This window comes from Mesoplodon mirus (assembly GCF_964341445.2).
Source record: "Mesoplodon mirus genome assembly, chromosome: 10".
Lineage (NCBI taxonomy): Eukaryota > Metazoa > Chordata > Mammalia > Artiodactyla > Ziphiidae > Mesoplodon > Mesoplodon mirus.
Genome location: NC_138986.1, coordinates 6563006 through 6582129, shown reverse-complemented (window position 1 = coordinate 6582129; position 19124 = coordinate 6563006). Strand labels below are relative to the sequence as shown.

The 19124-nt window shown below is 39.6% G+C and overlaps 1 protein-coding gene across 7 annotated transcripts in view; it reads right to left on the bottom strand.

Moving 5' to 3' along the window:
- Positions 1-19124, bottom strand: part of PRKN (parkin RBR E3 ubiquitin protein ligase) — a 1310471-nt gene that overhangs the window by 588306 nt on the left and 703041 nt on the right. For all 7 annotated transcript variants that reach the window (XM_082633515.1, XM_082633514.1, XM_082633517.1 and 4 more), the window contains exon 6: positions 6991-7106. In XM_082633515.1, coding sequence (XP_082489641.1) covers positions 6991-7106 — 116 coding nt within the window. The remainder of the gene's footprint in view (positions 1-6990; positions 7107-19124) is intronic.

Here is a 19124-nt window from a genome sequence, read left to right as displayed (position 1 = left end):
ATAAGGATAAAGTTGCAATTAAAAGCAAATGCACAAGTCACAATATTTTTCTAAGCAAAATTAGCTCTTTAAAGACCCTGTGGGCATTTATTTCCAATGAAAATGGACCTTAAAAATAATAGTCGGCTGTCACCAAAGTCCTAGTGAGGGCCACTTGGATGCTTTAGGAATACAGCCGCTTCTTAACATCCACCATCAGAAAATTAAGTGCTTAAAATCCAGACGGTTACAACATGGAAGGTTGACCTTAATAGATACAAAATTGGTCCAGAAGGATTTGCAATAATGTCCTACTAGTGCCAGCGGGGGCTGCTGTGCACCTGCAGTGACAGTTGAATGAAAAGGTGAGGCTTATGAATTTCATGCACAAGCACCTGTAACATCTCCAGGAAACCCCGCTGATGCAGCCACTTGCATCTGAAATCTACAGGGTTCACTGCAGGAGAAATGAAGGTCACTGACTGACATTAAAACTGACATGGCTCACATTGCAAAGTCTCAATGTTGATAAAATACTTCTTCTGTTTTTATAAGTAACTGACCCCAAACAATATAGCTGAGTAATCTGTCTCCTATGAGTACGACTCTGAAATTTGGCTTTTTCCCTTTTTTCTAATAGTGCCTTAAAACTCTCTATTGATTTCTGATTAATTTATTTTGTTTAACTCAGTTTGGAAAATTCCATTAGATTCAGAAGGGAGTTTTAAAAGTAGAGAGTTCCATATAAAAAGAATTTGTTTTCTGTTTGTCACACTGAATAAAACAGCTTTACTTTAATCCAAACCAGCAAATATTTATTTAAATCTCTTGGATGCAAAGACTTGTGCAGGACATTGTATCAATAGCATCAGTCAGGTTTGCACATCAGTCAAGCTTGGACCTCATCCTTCTAGCAGCTTACAACTTAGAGTGGACAGGCATGTATACAGCTGTTTTCTTCAACTCTTACTGGTGTTTAAATTGTCTTTGTATTTCACTTTACTGCTAGTATTTTCCTTTTCACATGCAAACCCACCTTCCAACCTCACCAGATAGCTTGCCTTTTACTGTCCAGAGAAAACTGGGACCATGCAGGGGGTAAGGTGTGATGAGAGAAAAACACACAGGCCTTGACGTGTAGGTTGGTTCAGCCAGTTCCTCATGGTAAGACCAGGTGTAATTTTTGAAATGTCTTAGCCTCAACTTCTTCATATGTAAGACAGACGTTCAAAGAATTTGAAATTAAAGAATTACAGGTCATTAAGCACCACCTTCGAATTTCAAAGGAGGCACTGCAATTGCCTTAATGTAAGGCTTTACCCACATGAAGGATTCTCCTTTCTGGAAGGGTTTATAACAGCTCTCCCTCAAGATTGGATCAGACTGAGGTGTGCCACACTTTTTCAGGAAAGAATCTCCAGCTTAAGTAGAGAGATCTTACTCCAATGGGGTCTGGGCACAGTGTGAAGTAACTCGTTTCAAGCTAGAAGACATATCTTTGAAGTTTCCTCTTTCATCTTAAAAAGTTATGATATTCCATTCTGCTATAGAAGGGACTCCTGTTTATTCTCCTATTAATTTGGTATTCTGATTTACCTTTCTCTAGAATGCTATGTAAGATGGACACTCCAAGATACTCCCATACTTAAAGGGAAGTATTTTTTGTTCCTGGCATGTTACATTACCTAGGAGTACACATACTATTTGGGCCAGATAGGAGAAATATATAGATCTGTATGCTCAAAGAATATCACTGCTGCTATGACACATACACACACACACAATTTCAAGGATTTTTCCATTGCAGAAATAAAGCCACTTACTGAAAAAGACTCTGTGATGACCTAGATGGGTGGGGTGGGGGAGGGTGGGAGGGAGGTCGAAGAGGGAGGGGATATATGTACACATACAGCTCATTCACTTCACTGTACAGCAGAAACTGACACAACATTGTAAAGCATTTATACTCCAATAAAAAAAAAGATTGCAGTTAAATCCTATGTGAATATACCTGCAGTCTCTCACAATGCTCTTCAGAGCCTGATGATGAATAAAATCATACGTTTCCATCTGACACCAAAATGTCAAGAAACGGTAAAGTTGATAGAAGATAGCCATTAAGCAACATAAAAGGAACTTCTATATAGAATTGACAAGAGAAGTGTAGACATAACAAATGCATTCAAAGGGAACATAACTAAGATACCCATTTCCCATCTCTCTTTGTTAAATCAACAAATGAATTCATACCAAAATACTATCAAATCATAGTCAAATCACTCTCCCCCAGGAACACCAAGAACAAGTCCAAACAGGCTTTCAGATAAACCTTTACTAATCTCCAAGCCCAAGTAAATCTTTTAAGTGTGCAATCCAAGGCATTGCTTCAGTAGGCTGAATGAACCTTAACACAAATTTGAAAGCAAGAAAATTATTTAAAAACATTTATATCAAACAACAATGACATTGAAAACATAAGACTTTTTTGGAAGGGTTAAAGAAGATTACAAGGTAGTAGTGCTTCTTAGATTTAATGTCCTACGGGGAAGTGGACTATAGAACATGTTTCTGGAAGGTGAAATTTTGACTGTAAACATGGTTGTTTTTTAGTTTGTCTTCAGCTTTGGAAACCGAGGAATAATGAATAAAGGTGAAAAGTACAGGGACGCACTAGGCAGCTTTAGAAGAAGCAAAGCTATGGAAGGAGGGTGGTGATTTTTTTCTTTTTGCCAAATGATATCATGGTAATAATTTTTCTATTTTGTTATATTTTTAAATTTTAAGAAGGCTCATTTTGTAAAGTAAGATTCACGGTGCAGAAATACTGTTTTCCCCTGAAGCTACCTGATATCAGGTTGAGCCCCAAGGTATACATACTGGTTGGGGAAGGAATACAAGTCTTACTTTGGCATTGCCCGTGTCATTTTTTTGTGGCTGAATATCGTTATTTCTGAGTGCAATTGAGGTATCCAGGAATGTGTTGAACCTTTCTGATATAATTTCTATTGTAAATACTTAACAGCACAGCTATTATACCTTCAAGTGCTGTAATTTCTGGTTTTGGCTCAAGTTTTTGCTTTTGGCTCAATTCACTATTTACTCATAAACCTAAGACTATCAACTGATAACCTCAATTGGATGAAGATCAAGCCACTACTGTAAATAAGGAGTGGGGACTGCAAGGCTGGATGGCAGATGGGAACCTGATGGCTCACACAAAACCTCAGGACGTTTTAGCCCTCAAATAGTTCACTTTTTTTCTTTAAGAGACAGGAAAATACTTTATATACAATATAAACTCAAAAGACACAAGTCACGTACCTGAATTAAAATTTAAGCCTAACATCTGGAAATGAATAGCACATTTATCTTACACATTTTTCTACATATTACAACCACATATGTGTCATGTGGAGGGCAGTATCATTGAAAACCTCATTTTTTATTTCTGCATTTGTCAGAAGACAGGACCACAAACAAGTGCTTTCTCAAATGATACTATTGATTTATAGGCTGTGAACAAGGACTGTTTCTACCTTTTGCAGTTCTTCAGAACCCGTCAGAGCCTTACAGATTACCTACTTCAATTCTTGGGTTTTATAAGGAAACTGAAGGCTTAAGAGATTGTTACATTGCTAGGTCAAAAAGTTAGCTTAATGGCACTGGAGTTCCTTGAATATGTTATGTTATTATACACTTGTAAAGAATCATAAAAAGAGAGAATTATTATTAAGAAGGTAGATGAAAAATGCCAGTCTCTTTTTATACAAAAGTACATGTTTGTAAGCATAAAATTAAATAAAATTCGTACCTTGCTACCAATTCTCTACAAACTATTTCAGAGAATAGAAGCAGGATAAATGCTTCCTAATAAATTCTAGGAGGCCAGCATTACCTTAATATCAAAACCAGACAAAGGCAATACAAGAAAACTACAGACCAATATCTCTCATGAACATAGAAGAAAAATCCTCAACAAAATATAGCAAATCAAATCTTAAAATGTATAAAAAGTATTATACACAATGGTCAAGTGGGATTTACCCTAGAGTTTACAAGGCAGATTCAACACTGAAAAATGAATTAATGTAATCCATTACATCAATAGACTAAAAAGAAAAATCACATGATAATATCAATAGATGTAGAAAAAAAATCTGACAAAGTTTAACATGCATTCATGATAAACACTTTCAGTAAAGTAGGAATAAGAGGGGGACTCCCCAAACTTGATAAACTCTATCAACAAAATATCTACAACTAATGTCCTACTTAATGTAAGAAACTTGAACTTTCCCACTAAGATCAGGTACAAAACAAGGATGTGCTTTCTCACTATTCCTTTCGAAATCATACTGTAAGTCCTAGCTAATGAAATAAGGCAAGAAAAGGAAATAAAGGTATACAGATTGGGAAGGAAGACAGAAAACTGTCTTTGTTCACAGATGACATGATCATCTATGCGGAAAATACAAAAGAATCGCCAAAAAAGTCCTGGAAGTAATAAGCACTTATAGCAAGGTTGCAAGGTACAAGGTTAATATGCAAAAGTCAATTGCCTTCCTATATACCAAGAATGAATATGTGCAATTTGAAATAAAAACACAATACCATTTACATTGGCACCTGAAATATGAAGTACTTAGGTATAAATCTAACAAAATATGAAATAAGACTTGTATGAAGAAAACTACAAAACTCTGATTGATGAAATCAAAGAAGAACTAAATAAATGGAGGTATTCCATGTTTGTGGGTAGGAAGACTCAATATTATCAGGTTGTGGGTTCCTCCCAAATCAATGCACACATGCAATGAAATTCCAATCAAAATCCCAGCATTATTTTATGGATATCAACAAACTGATTTTAAAGTTTAATTGGAGAGGAAAAGACCCAAAATAGTCAACACAATATTGAATGAAAAAACAAAGTTGGACTGACATTACCTGACTTCAAGACTTACTATGAAGCTATAGTAATCAAGACAGTATAGAGTTGGTGAAAGAATAGACATAGAGATCAGTGGAACAGAACAGAGGGCCCAGAAATAGACCCTGATCTCTGACAAAAGAGCAAAGGCAATACAATGGAGCAAAGATATTCTTTCCAACAAACAATGCTGGAAAAATGGGACATCTACATGCAAAAATGGACCTAGACACAGACCTTATTGTCAGTGAATATTGTCAGTGTTAAAAAGAAATGAGCTGTGAAGCTATGAAGATATGGAGGAACCTTAAATGCATGTCACTGAGTGAAAGAAGCCAACCTGAGATGACTACATACTGTATGAGTCCAACGATATGACAGTCTGGAAAAGGCAAAACTATGAAGGCAATAAGAAGTTCGGTGGTTGACAGAGATGGAAGGTAGGGAACAGAAAAATTTTAGGGCAATGAAAATACCCTATGTGATAATAGAATCACTGACATGTCATTATATATTTGTCCAAATTCATAGAATATAAAGCACTAGGAGTGAACCACAAGGTAAACCATGGACTTTGGGTGATTATGATATGTCAGTACAGGTTCAACCTTGGTAAAAAATGTACCATTCTGGTGAGGATGTTGATAATGGGGGAAGCTATGCATGCGTGGGGACAGGAAGTATATATGAAATCTCTGTACCTTCTTTTCAATTCTGTTATAAACCTAAAACTGCTCGAAAAATAATGTCTTTAAAATTCTTACCTTGCACTAGTATGATAAGGAGCATACAGAAAAAATATTTACAGGTAAATTAACACTATCCTCTGGTTTTGATCTATTATGTGGTTAATTATGTCTAATTTGACTAATGATGTATGATTGGTACACATGTGAAAATAAATAAAATAAACATGGACATTTACAATCTAAAATGGTGCAACCTTTCTCTGGAAATAAATTTGGCAACATGCATCAAGAACTTTAAACATGTCCATTCCACTGCCCTCCTGTTCCAATTCCTTTGCCTGTGTTCTTAGATTCAAAGCATGCAATAATTTCTGGAAAGGGGTATGGAGTTCAGTGTTACTTAGTAATAGGGAAATGACTAAATAAAGTAAAATATTCCCATATGATGGAATCTTAGGTACCTATAAAAATGTGTTTTCATGTAATATTCCATGACAGGGATATCTTATCATGCTACCATGTTAAATGGAAAAAGCCATATACAAAACTCTATATACAATTACATATAGCACACACACACACATATGTACATACACACACACACAGGCACCATACAGACATGCAAATGTTCAGGCATACTCAAGATACTGGAAAGAATTAAACCAAAATCTTATTAACCATGAGGATAGAATTTCTAACACTTTAAGTTAATTATTTCTAAAATAAAAAATAAAGCATTAACAGGAAAAAAACCACAACAATCAGCAAAATACAAATGCAGAATATTGGGGTGTCCTCATGCAGGCTTTAATGACATCCCTATGCATGAATCTGTCAAAGTAAGGAGAAATAGTCATTTTCTCTAACCTACAGAGAGGGCATTCCTCTGTTGCCTGATATGAGAAGGGGCCTTATTCAATCAAGTGGTTAGTTATACATACACACTTAAATCTAACTGTGTATGTATAGTAGCTGTGTATGAATACAGTAGCTTTTATTTATAAAATCTCCAAAAAATAATGACAGGAAAATTTTTCTTGCAGGAGACAATATTATTTTTCCAGCAATTGTCTCCTTGTGTATCTGGGAGGTGGTTCATTTCCTTAGAAAGATGTTGCAAGTTATTAATATAAAGGTCACAGCTTAACAGCAGGAAACACAGAGGCAATGCTCCTAGTAAGATAATATGATCAACATTACATATTTTAATGCCATCTTTATCAACTTTAATGGAAGGTTCTAAAATACTGGCTGGTGGGCTGCACTCTGACTTATAGAAAAATGTTTCCGATTTCTCCTTTGAAAAATTAAAAAGTGACTTCAATTACCTATTGTTTTCAGAGAAGTTGAGAAAGCCAGATGTTGAGAGCAACAGTTTTTTCAGATCCTTACCTGATGTCCATACATGTTATGCAGGTGATGTCTCGACTATTTGTTGTGATCAGGTTCAAAGCTACAGATGTTTCCTTGTCAGAGGTCGGGTGTGCTCCACATTTAAAGAAAAATTCCTGAAAGAATGAGAAATACGATCGCTGACATGGAATCCGGCTGGCCATCTCCCCCTCTACACATTTTCACAGTAAAGAATCTCTTCAGGAGGAGAAGAGATCTATCATTAGGTGTGAGTCTGAAATAAATCAACATCAACTCTTTTGAGGGAAACTAATGCCCTTGTGCCAAACTATTCAACAAGTCCTCTTTTTAGAAGGGTCCAATTGTCTGCTAGTCTTTTCTTCTTTTACTCTTTCAGCCAGGTTGCTGGGGGAACACTCTGTGTGTGTCCCTAGCTCACCTCTCGGTGAGAAGTGAGTCTGGTAAAATAACACAATGTGGATGCAGGAGGAAGCCTGAAATAGCATCTCAAAAATGAGGAAGAGGAGACCCTGAGCCACGAAATGATTTGCCCAAAGTCAGACAGTCAGAGGTGAATCCAGGAAGTAACCCAGGCTTCTTAAAGGGAAACTCAGTGCTTTCTCTACAGGATCACCGCACAGTTGGTCAGTTAGCAGCAAGAATACAGTTCAGGGTAAGAAATCTAGCAATCTCAACTACTGATGAGCAGGCAAATATTGCAGACTTATGGAGGAGCAGAGTGTGCCTCTCCCCTCGTTGTGCCCCCTTTGGCATCCCAGAATTCCCTGGGAGTCTCACCTGCCCACCCCCTGCCAGGCAGCTAGAAATGTTCTAAACCCGCACCTCTTTCCTTCTTAGTTCATTGCCCAGCCCTGTCCTGCCACACACTCCTTTATCTTACCTTGTGGGATCCTAGTTCCCCAAGCAGGGACTGAACCCTGGCCCTAGGCAGTGAGAGTGTGAAGTCCTAACCTCTGACCGCCAGGGAATTCCCAAGATACATCTTTTGATTGATAATATTCTCCCTTCTCAAACAAAATATTTTTTTTGTTTTTCTTATTCTTATCTTCTGTTATTTCTGTATTTTTCACACACCCCTTTTCCCTCTCACACACCAAAGTGTTTGACAGGTAAGTACTCTGCTTCTTGTCAAACATCTGTACAGCTTCCATGGTAATAACATCCATGAAGCTAAATTGTGTGCTGCTGCAGAGCTTCTGTACCAATGTAACACTGGAGGACAGAAGAACCCTTGCATCTACACTTAATCCTCAGCTCCGTTTGTGTATAACTACTGGGATATAGAAAGTATTTTCCCTTTACACACTAGACCTGGTGTCAGCAAACTTTTATTAAAGCACCATATATTAAATGTCTTCAGCTCGGCGGGCCATATGGTCTTTGTTGCACTGCTCGACTCTGCGTTATTGTCTAAAAGCAGCCATGGACCATATGTAAATGAATGGATGTGGCTGTGTCCTAATAAAACTTTATTTACAAAAACATGTGGCAAATTGGATCTTGCCTGTAGGCATAGATTGTCCAACCAAAAGACCCTGAGATATTTGTGCAATGTCTTATTCACATTTGTATCCTAACAGTATACAGGACAAGCATTGGATATATTTTTTTAAATTAAAAAAAAAACAACAATAGATTTACTTAATAAACGCTACCCGTGTTTCTTTATACATCTGACACCACCGCTCTTAATCTATCCTTTCTCTGCTTGTAACCAAACTAACCTCCTCGTCCTCTGACCTGAGACACAGTGAGCCACACCCATGGGCATCGGAATCACCCAGGAGGCTTGTTAAACCAGACATCGCTGGGAGCCGCCCCGGATGTCCTGACACGGGGCCAAGGAGTTGCATTTCCAACAAGCTGCCAGGTGATGCTGATACTACTGCTCTGCGGACCACACTTTTGAGGACCACTGAGTCACAGCAACGCTAGCGGTGAGGGGAGTGAACTCTACTTATTCTTTCGGGAGACAGTGGCTGTAGCAGACCTCGCTCATCACATGTGAAAATAACGTCATGTCTCAGGGAAAATATGTTACTCTTAAAAATCTGGAGTGTGCAGAGAAATGTCCTCAAGCCAGGAGTTAGGAACCCAGGCTGTTCTTAAGAACAAGTGTCTCATCAATTCCAGACGGTAGAGCTGCCAGTGAGCCAGAACCCATCCTACCTGGGGCAAGTGACAGAGCAGCCAACCTGCCAGCCTGCAGCCCTCAGCCCCGAAGATGAGGCTGTGCCAACAGTCCTGCTATGGTGGGTGGGGTGTGCAGTGCAGCTGACGGGAGCCCGTCAGGCGTGTCTGTAAAGTCCAACGTGGCTTCCCTTGAAGCAGCATGGAAATCATACTGATTGTTTTTGTTTTCTCTTTTAACATGGAATGCCACCCTTTTCACTCAATTTTTTGAAATGATATACATCCTTCAAAAGTCAGTTCAAGGGTATTATGAAAAAGAGTTAAGGCAAACCTTGACTATCAAAACAAGACGTCTGGAGGACATGACTGATCCTTGTGAAATACACAGAGCTAGCTGTGACTGCTTTTTGCAGATATGAAAAAAATGCTCACTCATAAGGAAAAGTAATTCCTACAAAATAGCTGAGTTGGCTGGACTATTGAGAAGGTATTTCATATACAGATAAATAGATAGTATTTATATTTTTTCTTAGCTTGCAGAAAGCTACTGGTAGACATTCAGCTAACAAATCACATACTGCTCCAACACCAGCTAAAAGTCAGATAAAAGCCAAAATCCTTTTTAACGGAGGTAGGGATTTTACAAACAATGGTATAATAAGTTACAAATGTTTGGAAAATTCCAGTAATTCACATGGCGTGATAGAATTAAAATACAAATTACCAACTCTGTATATTAAATATGTATCAATCATCAGTGAATTTCTGGGCCTTCTCCACCAGTTTTTATGAAAGGAGGTTCTTTTCTAGTGCTAGAGTAGCAAAACTGGTGGAGGGTCCGAGATTTTGCCCAGCTTGCAAGCTAAAAGGTTAGCCTGCCACCATCTCAGGGATGCTGGCAGAAGACATGAGACAAAAAAACTGCATGGCTCAGAGCCCAGGCAGAATGAAGTATGGACATCATGATTATGTCAGTTTCTCTGCATCCCAACTCCCAGGAGATGAAGTGGCCAGGCCAAGCCAGCTGGGGGGTTTCTGCATCACAGCTGAGGACCCTGAGCTTAGGGAACCCAGATCTTTTAAAAGGATCTATAAGCCAACTTCCCCTTTGCCCTGAAGGGAGACACTGTGTTTATTATACTGAACAATAAGCAGGTCCACCTTTTACTCTAGAGAGAGATACTATCATTATTTTCCAGGTCGTTTGCTATACAATTTCCTTGAAGAGATTATCCAGTAAAAAAGGGTAGTTAGTGCTCCCTCACAAGTTGTGCAGAAGCTTGAGAGAACCCTGGAGGAGTGTCTCCCAGTAGTTATAACACCTTTTCCCACAGACTAATCAGCAGAACGATCTGATCATTTCCTGTCCTACACAATCAATGGGTTAGCATTTTCAAAATCTTTCTGATATTTGCAGGCTGCATCCAAAACACACAAACAATAAAGCAAAACACAACAGAAATAAGAAGAACCTTGTTGAAAAATTCTACTTTGGGTATTTCAACTTGCTTATGTAGAGTTGTCATCTCACACACAGCTGCATGATTCTTTTGGAGTAATCGTCTATGAATTCTGCTTTTCTATGATGTTTTTCTCTTGATTGTTCAGATCAAAAAATCAAGGATGCCAAAGCCAGAAAAATCTTATAGCCAGAGTCTCAGCAGTGTGGTCAGAAAGCTGACACCACAGTGAGGTCTGGCCATCAGGAGCATGACACCCGCTGATCCCCACAAGGACCTAGGAAACAGCTCACTCTGGGCCAGATGACAGCGGTTGTGCCCCAGGGCCTGGCTGCTTGAGGTGGCATTACTCTAGTTCCAGTGGGTGCCGGGTTTGACAAGCAAAGTTACTTCTATACCACCAGGGATATAGTCCCCTATGGGTGCAGCAGAGAAAACTTCTTGTTCATTGTGGAGAGGGACATCTGTCAATTCTGGTGAAGGAAATATAGGATCCTTATTTGGATAAATAAAGAATCTCAAAGGGACCCACCCATCTTTCACAAATGCCATCTCACAGGTAAAATCAGCTACAAAAAAACAAGAAAGAAAACCAAACAAATCAAGTCCCAGTAAATGAAATGAATTCCTCCACCTAACCAGGAGCTGTAGTTCCCACTGGCTGGCTCACTTCATTTGGATCCATATACTCAGTTCTGGGAGGCCCTAATTAGCTATGGAGCTAAAATCTATGACAGTAATTGGCCAGGATTTTTTTCCCCCAAAATGATAGTGTGAACTATTTTAAAAAATGAAAAAAAAAAAAAATCCCAGAGTAAGACCTTAAAAAATGTGCTTGGGTTTATAATGTGACTCTGTTAAATGCTATTCAGTACCATAACATGCTTTTCACCTTATTAATACTAAAGAGAAAATCCAAAATACAACAGAGTTATATTCTTTAAGTTCTTAGAAACATACTCATATTTTTGCCATTTCTGTGGACAAGGCTACGATTCTTTCCTTCCATTCTCGCTGAGGCCTCGTATTTTATCATAACCCATCCATCCTTTCCTTTCAGATCTTGGAGGCCTAGCCCGCTGGCTGAATGATGCCCATAAAAGGCAATGTTATACCAAGGGAAAGACCTGTGAACAGTTCAGCTGTTGGAAGCTACCTCTTTCTCCTCATTCCATTCTGCTACCTGACTCAAGACACTGCCAGTGTTTCTAACAAACAAAGGGGAAAATGAAAAGTATGGAAACGAATAAATAAACCAGCAAAATCTGAATTGGATTAATACCAAGAACCCAGTTTACAAAAACTTATATAATCAGAAGCTAATCATCAACTCTAAACACAAATTAATGTGTTCCAAATTTCTATAAAAATAACTTACAACTACCATCTGGCAAGCCCTGCTTGTCTCAAACACAATCTAGTTTCACAAACCTGAAAAAACAGCAGTGAGGCCTGACTTCTTCCCTCATGAAACTTCAAACAACTTTTATCGAATTTCTTAAAGTTAACAATTTTAATAGATATTGCTTAACAATTACATGTTTTCCACATAAAAATGGTCTCTCTTTACAAAGAGTTAAATCCCATGTTAGTCTCCAACTCCTTCTTAGTTAATATCCCCCAAAGGCAACGTATCTTTCTTTTGATAAAATAAAAGGGACACACAATTTTCACTATAAGGTTGCAGTGGATCTACGGTTTGTACTAAAGAAGTAACTGGCCATCTGTATGGGTCAGGGTCAAGTTAGGGAAGCAGGGCCCATACTAGTTAGTTCAGTTGAGAGAATTTAATGCTGACTGAGATCTAGTTGCAAAGGTGGTGGAAACCCAGAAGAACTAAACCAGGGCAGGAAGCTCCTTGCCAGGAGCAGCATCAGTGCAGGGTGATCTAATCACCAGGGACTGGGGGACGGGGGGTAGGTGGGAGGATGGATAAGATGTAGCCCCTGCCAAAGACCCCTCCCAAAGAGAAAGGGAGAAACATCCCAGCTTTGCCCTCTCTCCGCCCTCCTATCTCCCACCAGGCTGTGCTTGGGGAAAGCCTGCCTGAAGCAAGGAGAGGGGGTCTGTCTGTCCAGCCCACGTGCCAGCAGAGAGAGGAAGGGCAGGTTGAACGCCACCAGCACGTGCTAGTGCACTGTCAGGAGGCAAAGCCAAGTCAAAAGTCTTCAACATTCACTGCTTGTTAGTGGGGACATATTCTAATCAGCCTCCAGAAAAGGAAAAATGATACATTCAGATACGGTTCTGTAAAATGTATTAAATAAAGATACATAAATATTTACACTAAATACTAAACCTGTCAAAAGACTACCCACCCAAATTTTCAACTAAGAGGGCGTGAGGACACAGGGGCATTGTTATTTATGAGAAAACTAGTAATGAGCATCTTACATCCCTATCAAAGAGGTCCTCACGGTTACCAAGTTACAAGAGACAAACTGTCACTTAGAATCAATCTAAATGTCTCTCATGAGCCTAGAAATTCTGTCCGTAGTGTCCTCAGTCCGTCTCTCCTCAGCCTGCCCACTCCAACAGCTGCGCACTTGGTTATCTGCAGATTCTTTTGTAAGAAGCAACTGCTAGTTTTAAGTCTCATTATCCATTCAGAAATCTCATTATTAATGTGAATATGATACTTTTAATTTTCTCTAAGCTAAAACATGACATATGAGCATAATTACCATACTCTCTGCCGGGCACATAAAAAAAAACCTGTAAATGAGCCATGCCATGACCTGCGCATCTGTGCCTTATTATTAGTGAATCTCAATTTTCATGCTGATGTGTTAGACTCCCTTTATATTATGTAAACCCAGGAAATAATTATATAAGCTTGGATATAAAATAACTATGCAACTTGTTAGGTTGTATAAGACTTGTAGACTTTGCTAATTTAACAATGCCAGTTGTAAAGTTAGGTTACACCTAAGTAAACAAATAAAACCTCGAAAGTTAACGAGTCTGCTATCATGTTCAATGATAAGTTTGTTTTCTCTTAAGTAGGTGTTAATAAAGCCTCTAGATGATGTGCAAAGTTTACTAGGAGAAAGAAAATCAACATACTCCCACAAAAAGCAAATCATGTCAGACCTTTGCTGAGAAGGTCAGTTGCTGCCTGTAAGCATCACAAACAATGCCAAAACCTTACAGAAGGCTTTCCGCCTCCTCCAAGGCCGCCAGTCCTTCAGTTAACAACAAATAAATAGATGATATGCATGTAAAGAAGCATGCACATGTGCACAGGCATGTAAACGCACCAGACACTCAACATGCCAAGCCAAGCCATTCTAAGCAGGAAAAAGTCTTAGCTGTGAAGTCAGCAAGCACACAGCTTTCTCATCTCACCACTGCATCAGATCCAATGGCACAGCCATTTTCACATCAATACAGCTATTGTTATATTCCAAAAGAATTTTAAAAATTTTATCCTATTACCAAAGTTAAAAGTATAAGCCAGGTCTGCTACCTAATACAATGTATAAAATAAAAATAAAAATGAAATTCTAAAATCCAAAAGGTGAGGAGGAGCTTCAAAATGGCGGAAGAGTAAGACACAGAGATCACCTTCCTCCCCAGATACATCAGAAATACATCTACACGTAGAACTGCTCCTATAGAACACCCACTGAATGCTGGCAGAAGACCTCAGACCTCCCAAAAGGCAAGAAACTCCCCACATACCTGGGTAGGGTAAAAGAAAAAAGAATAAATAGAGACAAAAGGATAGGGACGGGACCTGCACCAGTGGGAGGGAGCCGTGAAGGAGGAAAGGTTTCCACACACTAGAAGCCCCTTCGTGGGCGGAGACTGCGGGTGGCAGAGGGGGGAGCATCGGAGCCGCGGAGGAGAGCACAGCAATAGCGGAGCGGAGGGCAAAGCGGAGAGATTCCCGCACAGAGGATTGGTGCCGACCAGCACTCACCAGCCCGAGAGGCTTGTTTCCTCGGCCGCCCCGGCGGCCAGGGCTGGGAGCTGAGGCTCAGGCTTCTGTCGGAGCGCAGGGAGAGGACTGGGGTTGGGGGCGTGAACACAGCCTGAAGGGGTTAGTGCACCACGGCTAGCTTGGAGGGAGTCCGGGAAAAGTCTGGAGCTGCTGAAGAGGCAAGAGACTTTTTCTTCCCTCTTTGTTTCCTGGTGCACGGGGAGAGGGGATTCAGAGTGCTGCTTAAAGGAGCTCCAAAGACAGGCGCGAGCCGCGGCTAAAAGCGCGGACCCCAGAGACGGGCATGAGACGCTAAGCCTGCTGCTGCCGCCACCAAGAAGCCTGTGTGCGAGCACAGGTCACTCTCCACGACTCCCCTCCCGGGAGCCTGTGAAGCCCGCCACTGCCAGGGTCCCGTGATCCAGGGACAGCTTCCCCGGGAGAGCGCACGGCGCGCCTCAGGCTGGTGCAACGTCACGCCGGCCTCTGCCGCCGCACGCTCGCCCTGCCTCCATGCCCCTCCCTCCCCCGCCCCCCCCCCGCCCCGGCCTGAGTGAGCCAGAGCCCCCGAATCAGCGGCTCCTTTAACCCCGTCCTGTCTGAGCGAAGAACAGACGCCCTCCGGCGACCTAAACGCAGAGGCGGGGCCAAATCCAGGCCAAATCCAAAGCTGAAACCTGGGAGCTTTACGAAGAAAGAAGAGAAAGGGAAATTTCTCCCAGCAGCCTCAGAAGCAGCGGATTAAATCTCCACCATCAACGTGATGTACCTGCATCTGTGGAATACCTAAATAGACAACTAATCAGCCCAAATTGAGGAGGTGGATTTTGGGAGCAACGATATATATATTTTCCCTTCTTCTCTTTTTGTGAGTGTGTATGTGTATGCTTCTGTGTGTGATTTTGTCTGTATAGCTTGGCTTTTACCATTTGTCCTAGGATTCTGTCTGTCCGTATTTTTTTTTTTTTACTAAAATTTTTTTTCTTAATAATTATTTTTTATTTTAATAACTTTATTTTATTTTACTTTATTTTATTTTATCTTCTTCTTTCTTTCTATTTTTTCTCCCTTTTATCCTGAGCCAGGTGGAACCAGGCTCTTGGTGCTCCAGCCAGGCGTCAGGGCTGTGCCACTGAGGAAGGAGAACCAAGATCAGGACATTGGTCCAAAAGAGACCTCCCATTTCCATGTAATATCAAATGGCGAAAATCTCCAAGAGATCTCCATCTCAATGCCAAGACCCAGATCCACGCAACAACCAGCAAGCTACAGTGCTGGACACCCCATGCCAAACAACTAGCAAGACAGGAACACAACCCCATCCATTAGCACAGAGGCTGCTGAAAATCATAATAAGGCCACAGACACTCCAAAATACACCACCAGACGTGGACCTGCCCACCAGAAAGACAAGATCCAGCCTCATCCACCAGAACACAGGCAACAGTCCCCTCCACCGGGAAGCCTACACAACCCACTAAACCAACCTTAGCCACTGGGGACAGACACCAAAAACAATGGACACTATTAACCTGCAGCCTGAGAAAGGAGTCCCCAAATACAGTAAGTTAAGCAAAATGAGAAGACAGAGAAACACAGCAGAACATGAAGGAGCAAGGCAAAAACCCACCAGACCTAACAAATGAAGAGGAAATAGGCAGTCTACCTGAAAAATAATTCAGAGTAATGATAGTAAAGATGATCCAAAATCTTGGAAATAGAATGGAGAAAATACAAGAAACGTTTAACAAGGACCTAGAAGAACTAAAGAGCAAACAAACAGTGATGAACCACACAATAAATGAAATTAAAAATTCTCTAGAAGGGATCAATAGCAGAATAACTGAGGCAGAAGAATGGATAAGTGACGTGGAAGATAAAATAGTGGAAATAACTACTGCAGAGCAGAATAAAGAAAAAAGAATGAAAAGAATTGAGGACAGTCTCAGAGACCTCTGGAACAATATTAAACGCACTAACATTCAAATTATAGGGGTCCCAGAAGAAGAAGAGAAAAAGAAACGGACTGAGAAAATATTTGAAGAGATTATAGTTGAAAACTTCCCTAATATGGGCAAGGAAATAGTCAATCAAGTCCAGGAAGCACAGAGAGTCCCATACAGGATAAATCCAAGGAGAAACATGCCAAGACACATATTAATCAAACTATCAAAAATTAAATACAAAAAACAATATTAAAAGCAGCAAGGGAAAAACAACAAATAACACATAAGGGAATCCCCATAAGGTTAACACCTGATCTTTCAGCAGAAACTCTGCAAGCCAGAAGGGAGTGGCAGGACATATTTAAAGTGATGAAAGAGAAAACCCTACAACCAAGATTACTCTACCCAGCAAGGATCTCATTCAGATTTTATGGAGAAATTAAAAGCTTTACAGATAAGCAAAAGCTAAGAGAATTCAGCACCACCAAACCAGCTTTACAACAAATGCTAAAGGAACTTCTCTAGGCAGGAAACACAAGAGAAGGAAAAGACCTACAATAATAAACCCAAAGCAATTAAGAAAATGGGAATAGGAACATACATATCAATAATTACCTTAAATGTAAATGGACTAAATGCTCCCACCAAAAGACACAGAGTGGCTGAATGGATACAAAAACAAGACCCATCTATATGCTGTCTACAAGAGACTCACTTCAGACCTAGAGACACATACAGACTGAAAGTAAGGGGATGGAAAAAGATATTCCATGCAAATGGAAATCAAAAGAAAGCTGGAGTAGCAATTCTCATATCAGACAAAATAGACTTTAAAATAAAGACTACTAGAAGAGATAAAGAAGGACACTACATAATGATCAAGGGATCGATCCAAGAAGAAGATATAACAATTGTAAATATTTATGCACCCAACATAGGAGCACCTCAATACATAAGGCAAATACTAACAGCCATAGAAGGGGAAATTGACAGTAGCAGAATCATAGTAGGGGACTTAACACCCCACCTTCACCAATGGACAGATCATCCAAAATGTAAATAAATAAGGAAACACAAGCTTTAAATGATACATTAAACAAGATGGACTTAATTGATATTTATAGGACATTCCATCCAGAAACAACAGAATACACATTCTCCTCAATTGCTCATGGAACATTCTCCAGGATAGATCATATCTTGGATCACAAATCAAGCCTGGTAAGTTTAAGAAAATTGAAATCGTATCAAGTATCTTTTCCAACAATAACGCTATGAGACTAGATATCAACTACAGGAAAAAATCTGTAAAAAATACAAACACATGGAGGCTAAACAATACACTACTAAATAACCAAGAGATCACTGAAGAAATCAAAGAGGAAATCAAAAAACACCTAGAAACAAATGACAATGAAACCACAATGACCCAAAACCTATGGGATGCAACAAAAGCAGTTCTAAGAGGGAAGTATATAGCAATACAATCCTGCCTCAAGAAACAAGAAACATCTCAAATAAAGAACCTAACCTTACACCAAAAGCAATTAGAGAAAGAAGAACAAAAAACACCCAAAGTTAGCAGAAGGAAAGAAATCTTAAAGATCAGATCAGAAATAAATGAAAAAGAAATGAAGGAAACGATAGCAAAGATCAATAAAACTAAAAGCTGGTTCTTTGAGAAGATAAACAAAATTAACAAACCATTAGCCAGGCTCATCAAGAAAAAAAGGGAGAAGACTCAAATCAATAGAATTACATACAAAAAAGGAGAAGTAACAACCGACACTGCAGAAATACAAAGCATCATGATAGGTTCCTAGAAGCAAATATATGCCAATAAAATGGACAACCTGGAAGAAATGGACAAATTCTTAGAAATGCACAGCCTTCCGAGAATGAACCAGGAAGAAATAGAAAATATGAACAGACCAATCACAGGCACTGAAATTGAGACTGTGACTAAAAATCTTCCAACTAACAAAAGCCCAGGACCAGAAGCCTTCACAGGAGAATTCTATCAAACATTTAGAGAAGGGCTAACACGTATCCTTCTCAAACTTTTCCAAAATATAGCAGAGGGAGAACACTCCCAAACTCATTCTACGAGGCCACCATCATCTGATACAAAAACCAGACAAAGATGTCACAAAGAAAGAAAACTACAGACCAATATCACTGATCAACATAGATACAAAAATCCTCAACAAAATACTAGCAAACAGAATCCAACAGCACATTAAAAGGATCATACACCATGACCAAGTGGGGTTTATCCCGGAATGCAAGGATTCTTCAATATATGCAAATCAATGTGATACACCATATTAACAAATTGAAGGAGAAAAACCTTATGATATCTCAATAGATGCAGAGAAAGCTTTCAACAAAATTCAACACCCATTTATGATAAAAACCCTCCAGAATGTAGGCAGGGAGGGAACTTTCCTCAACATAATAAAAGCCATATATGACAAACCCATAGCCAACATCTTCCTCAATGGTGAAAAACTGAAACCATTTCCACTATGATCAGGAAGAAGACAAGGTTGCCCACTGTCACCAATATTATTCAACATAGTTTTGGAAATTATAGCCACAGCAATCAGAGATGCAAAGGAAATAAAAGGAATCCAAATTGGAAAAGAAGAAGTAAAGGTGTCAGTGTTTGCAGATGACAGGATACTA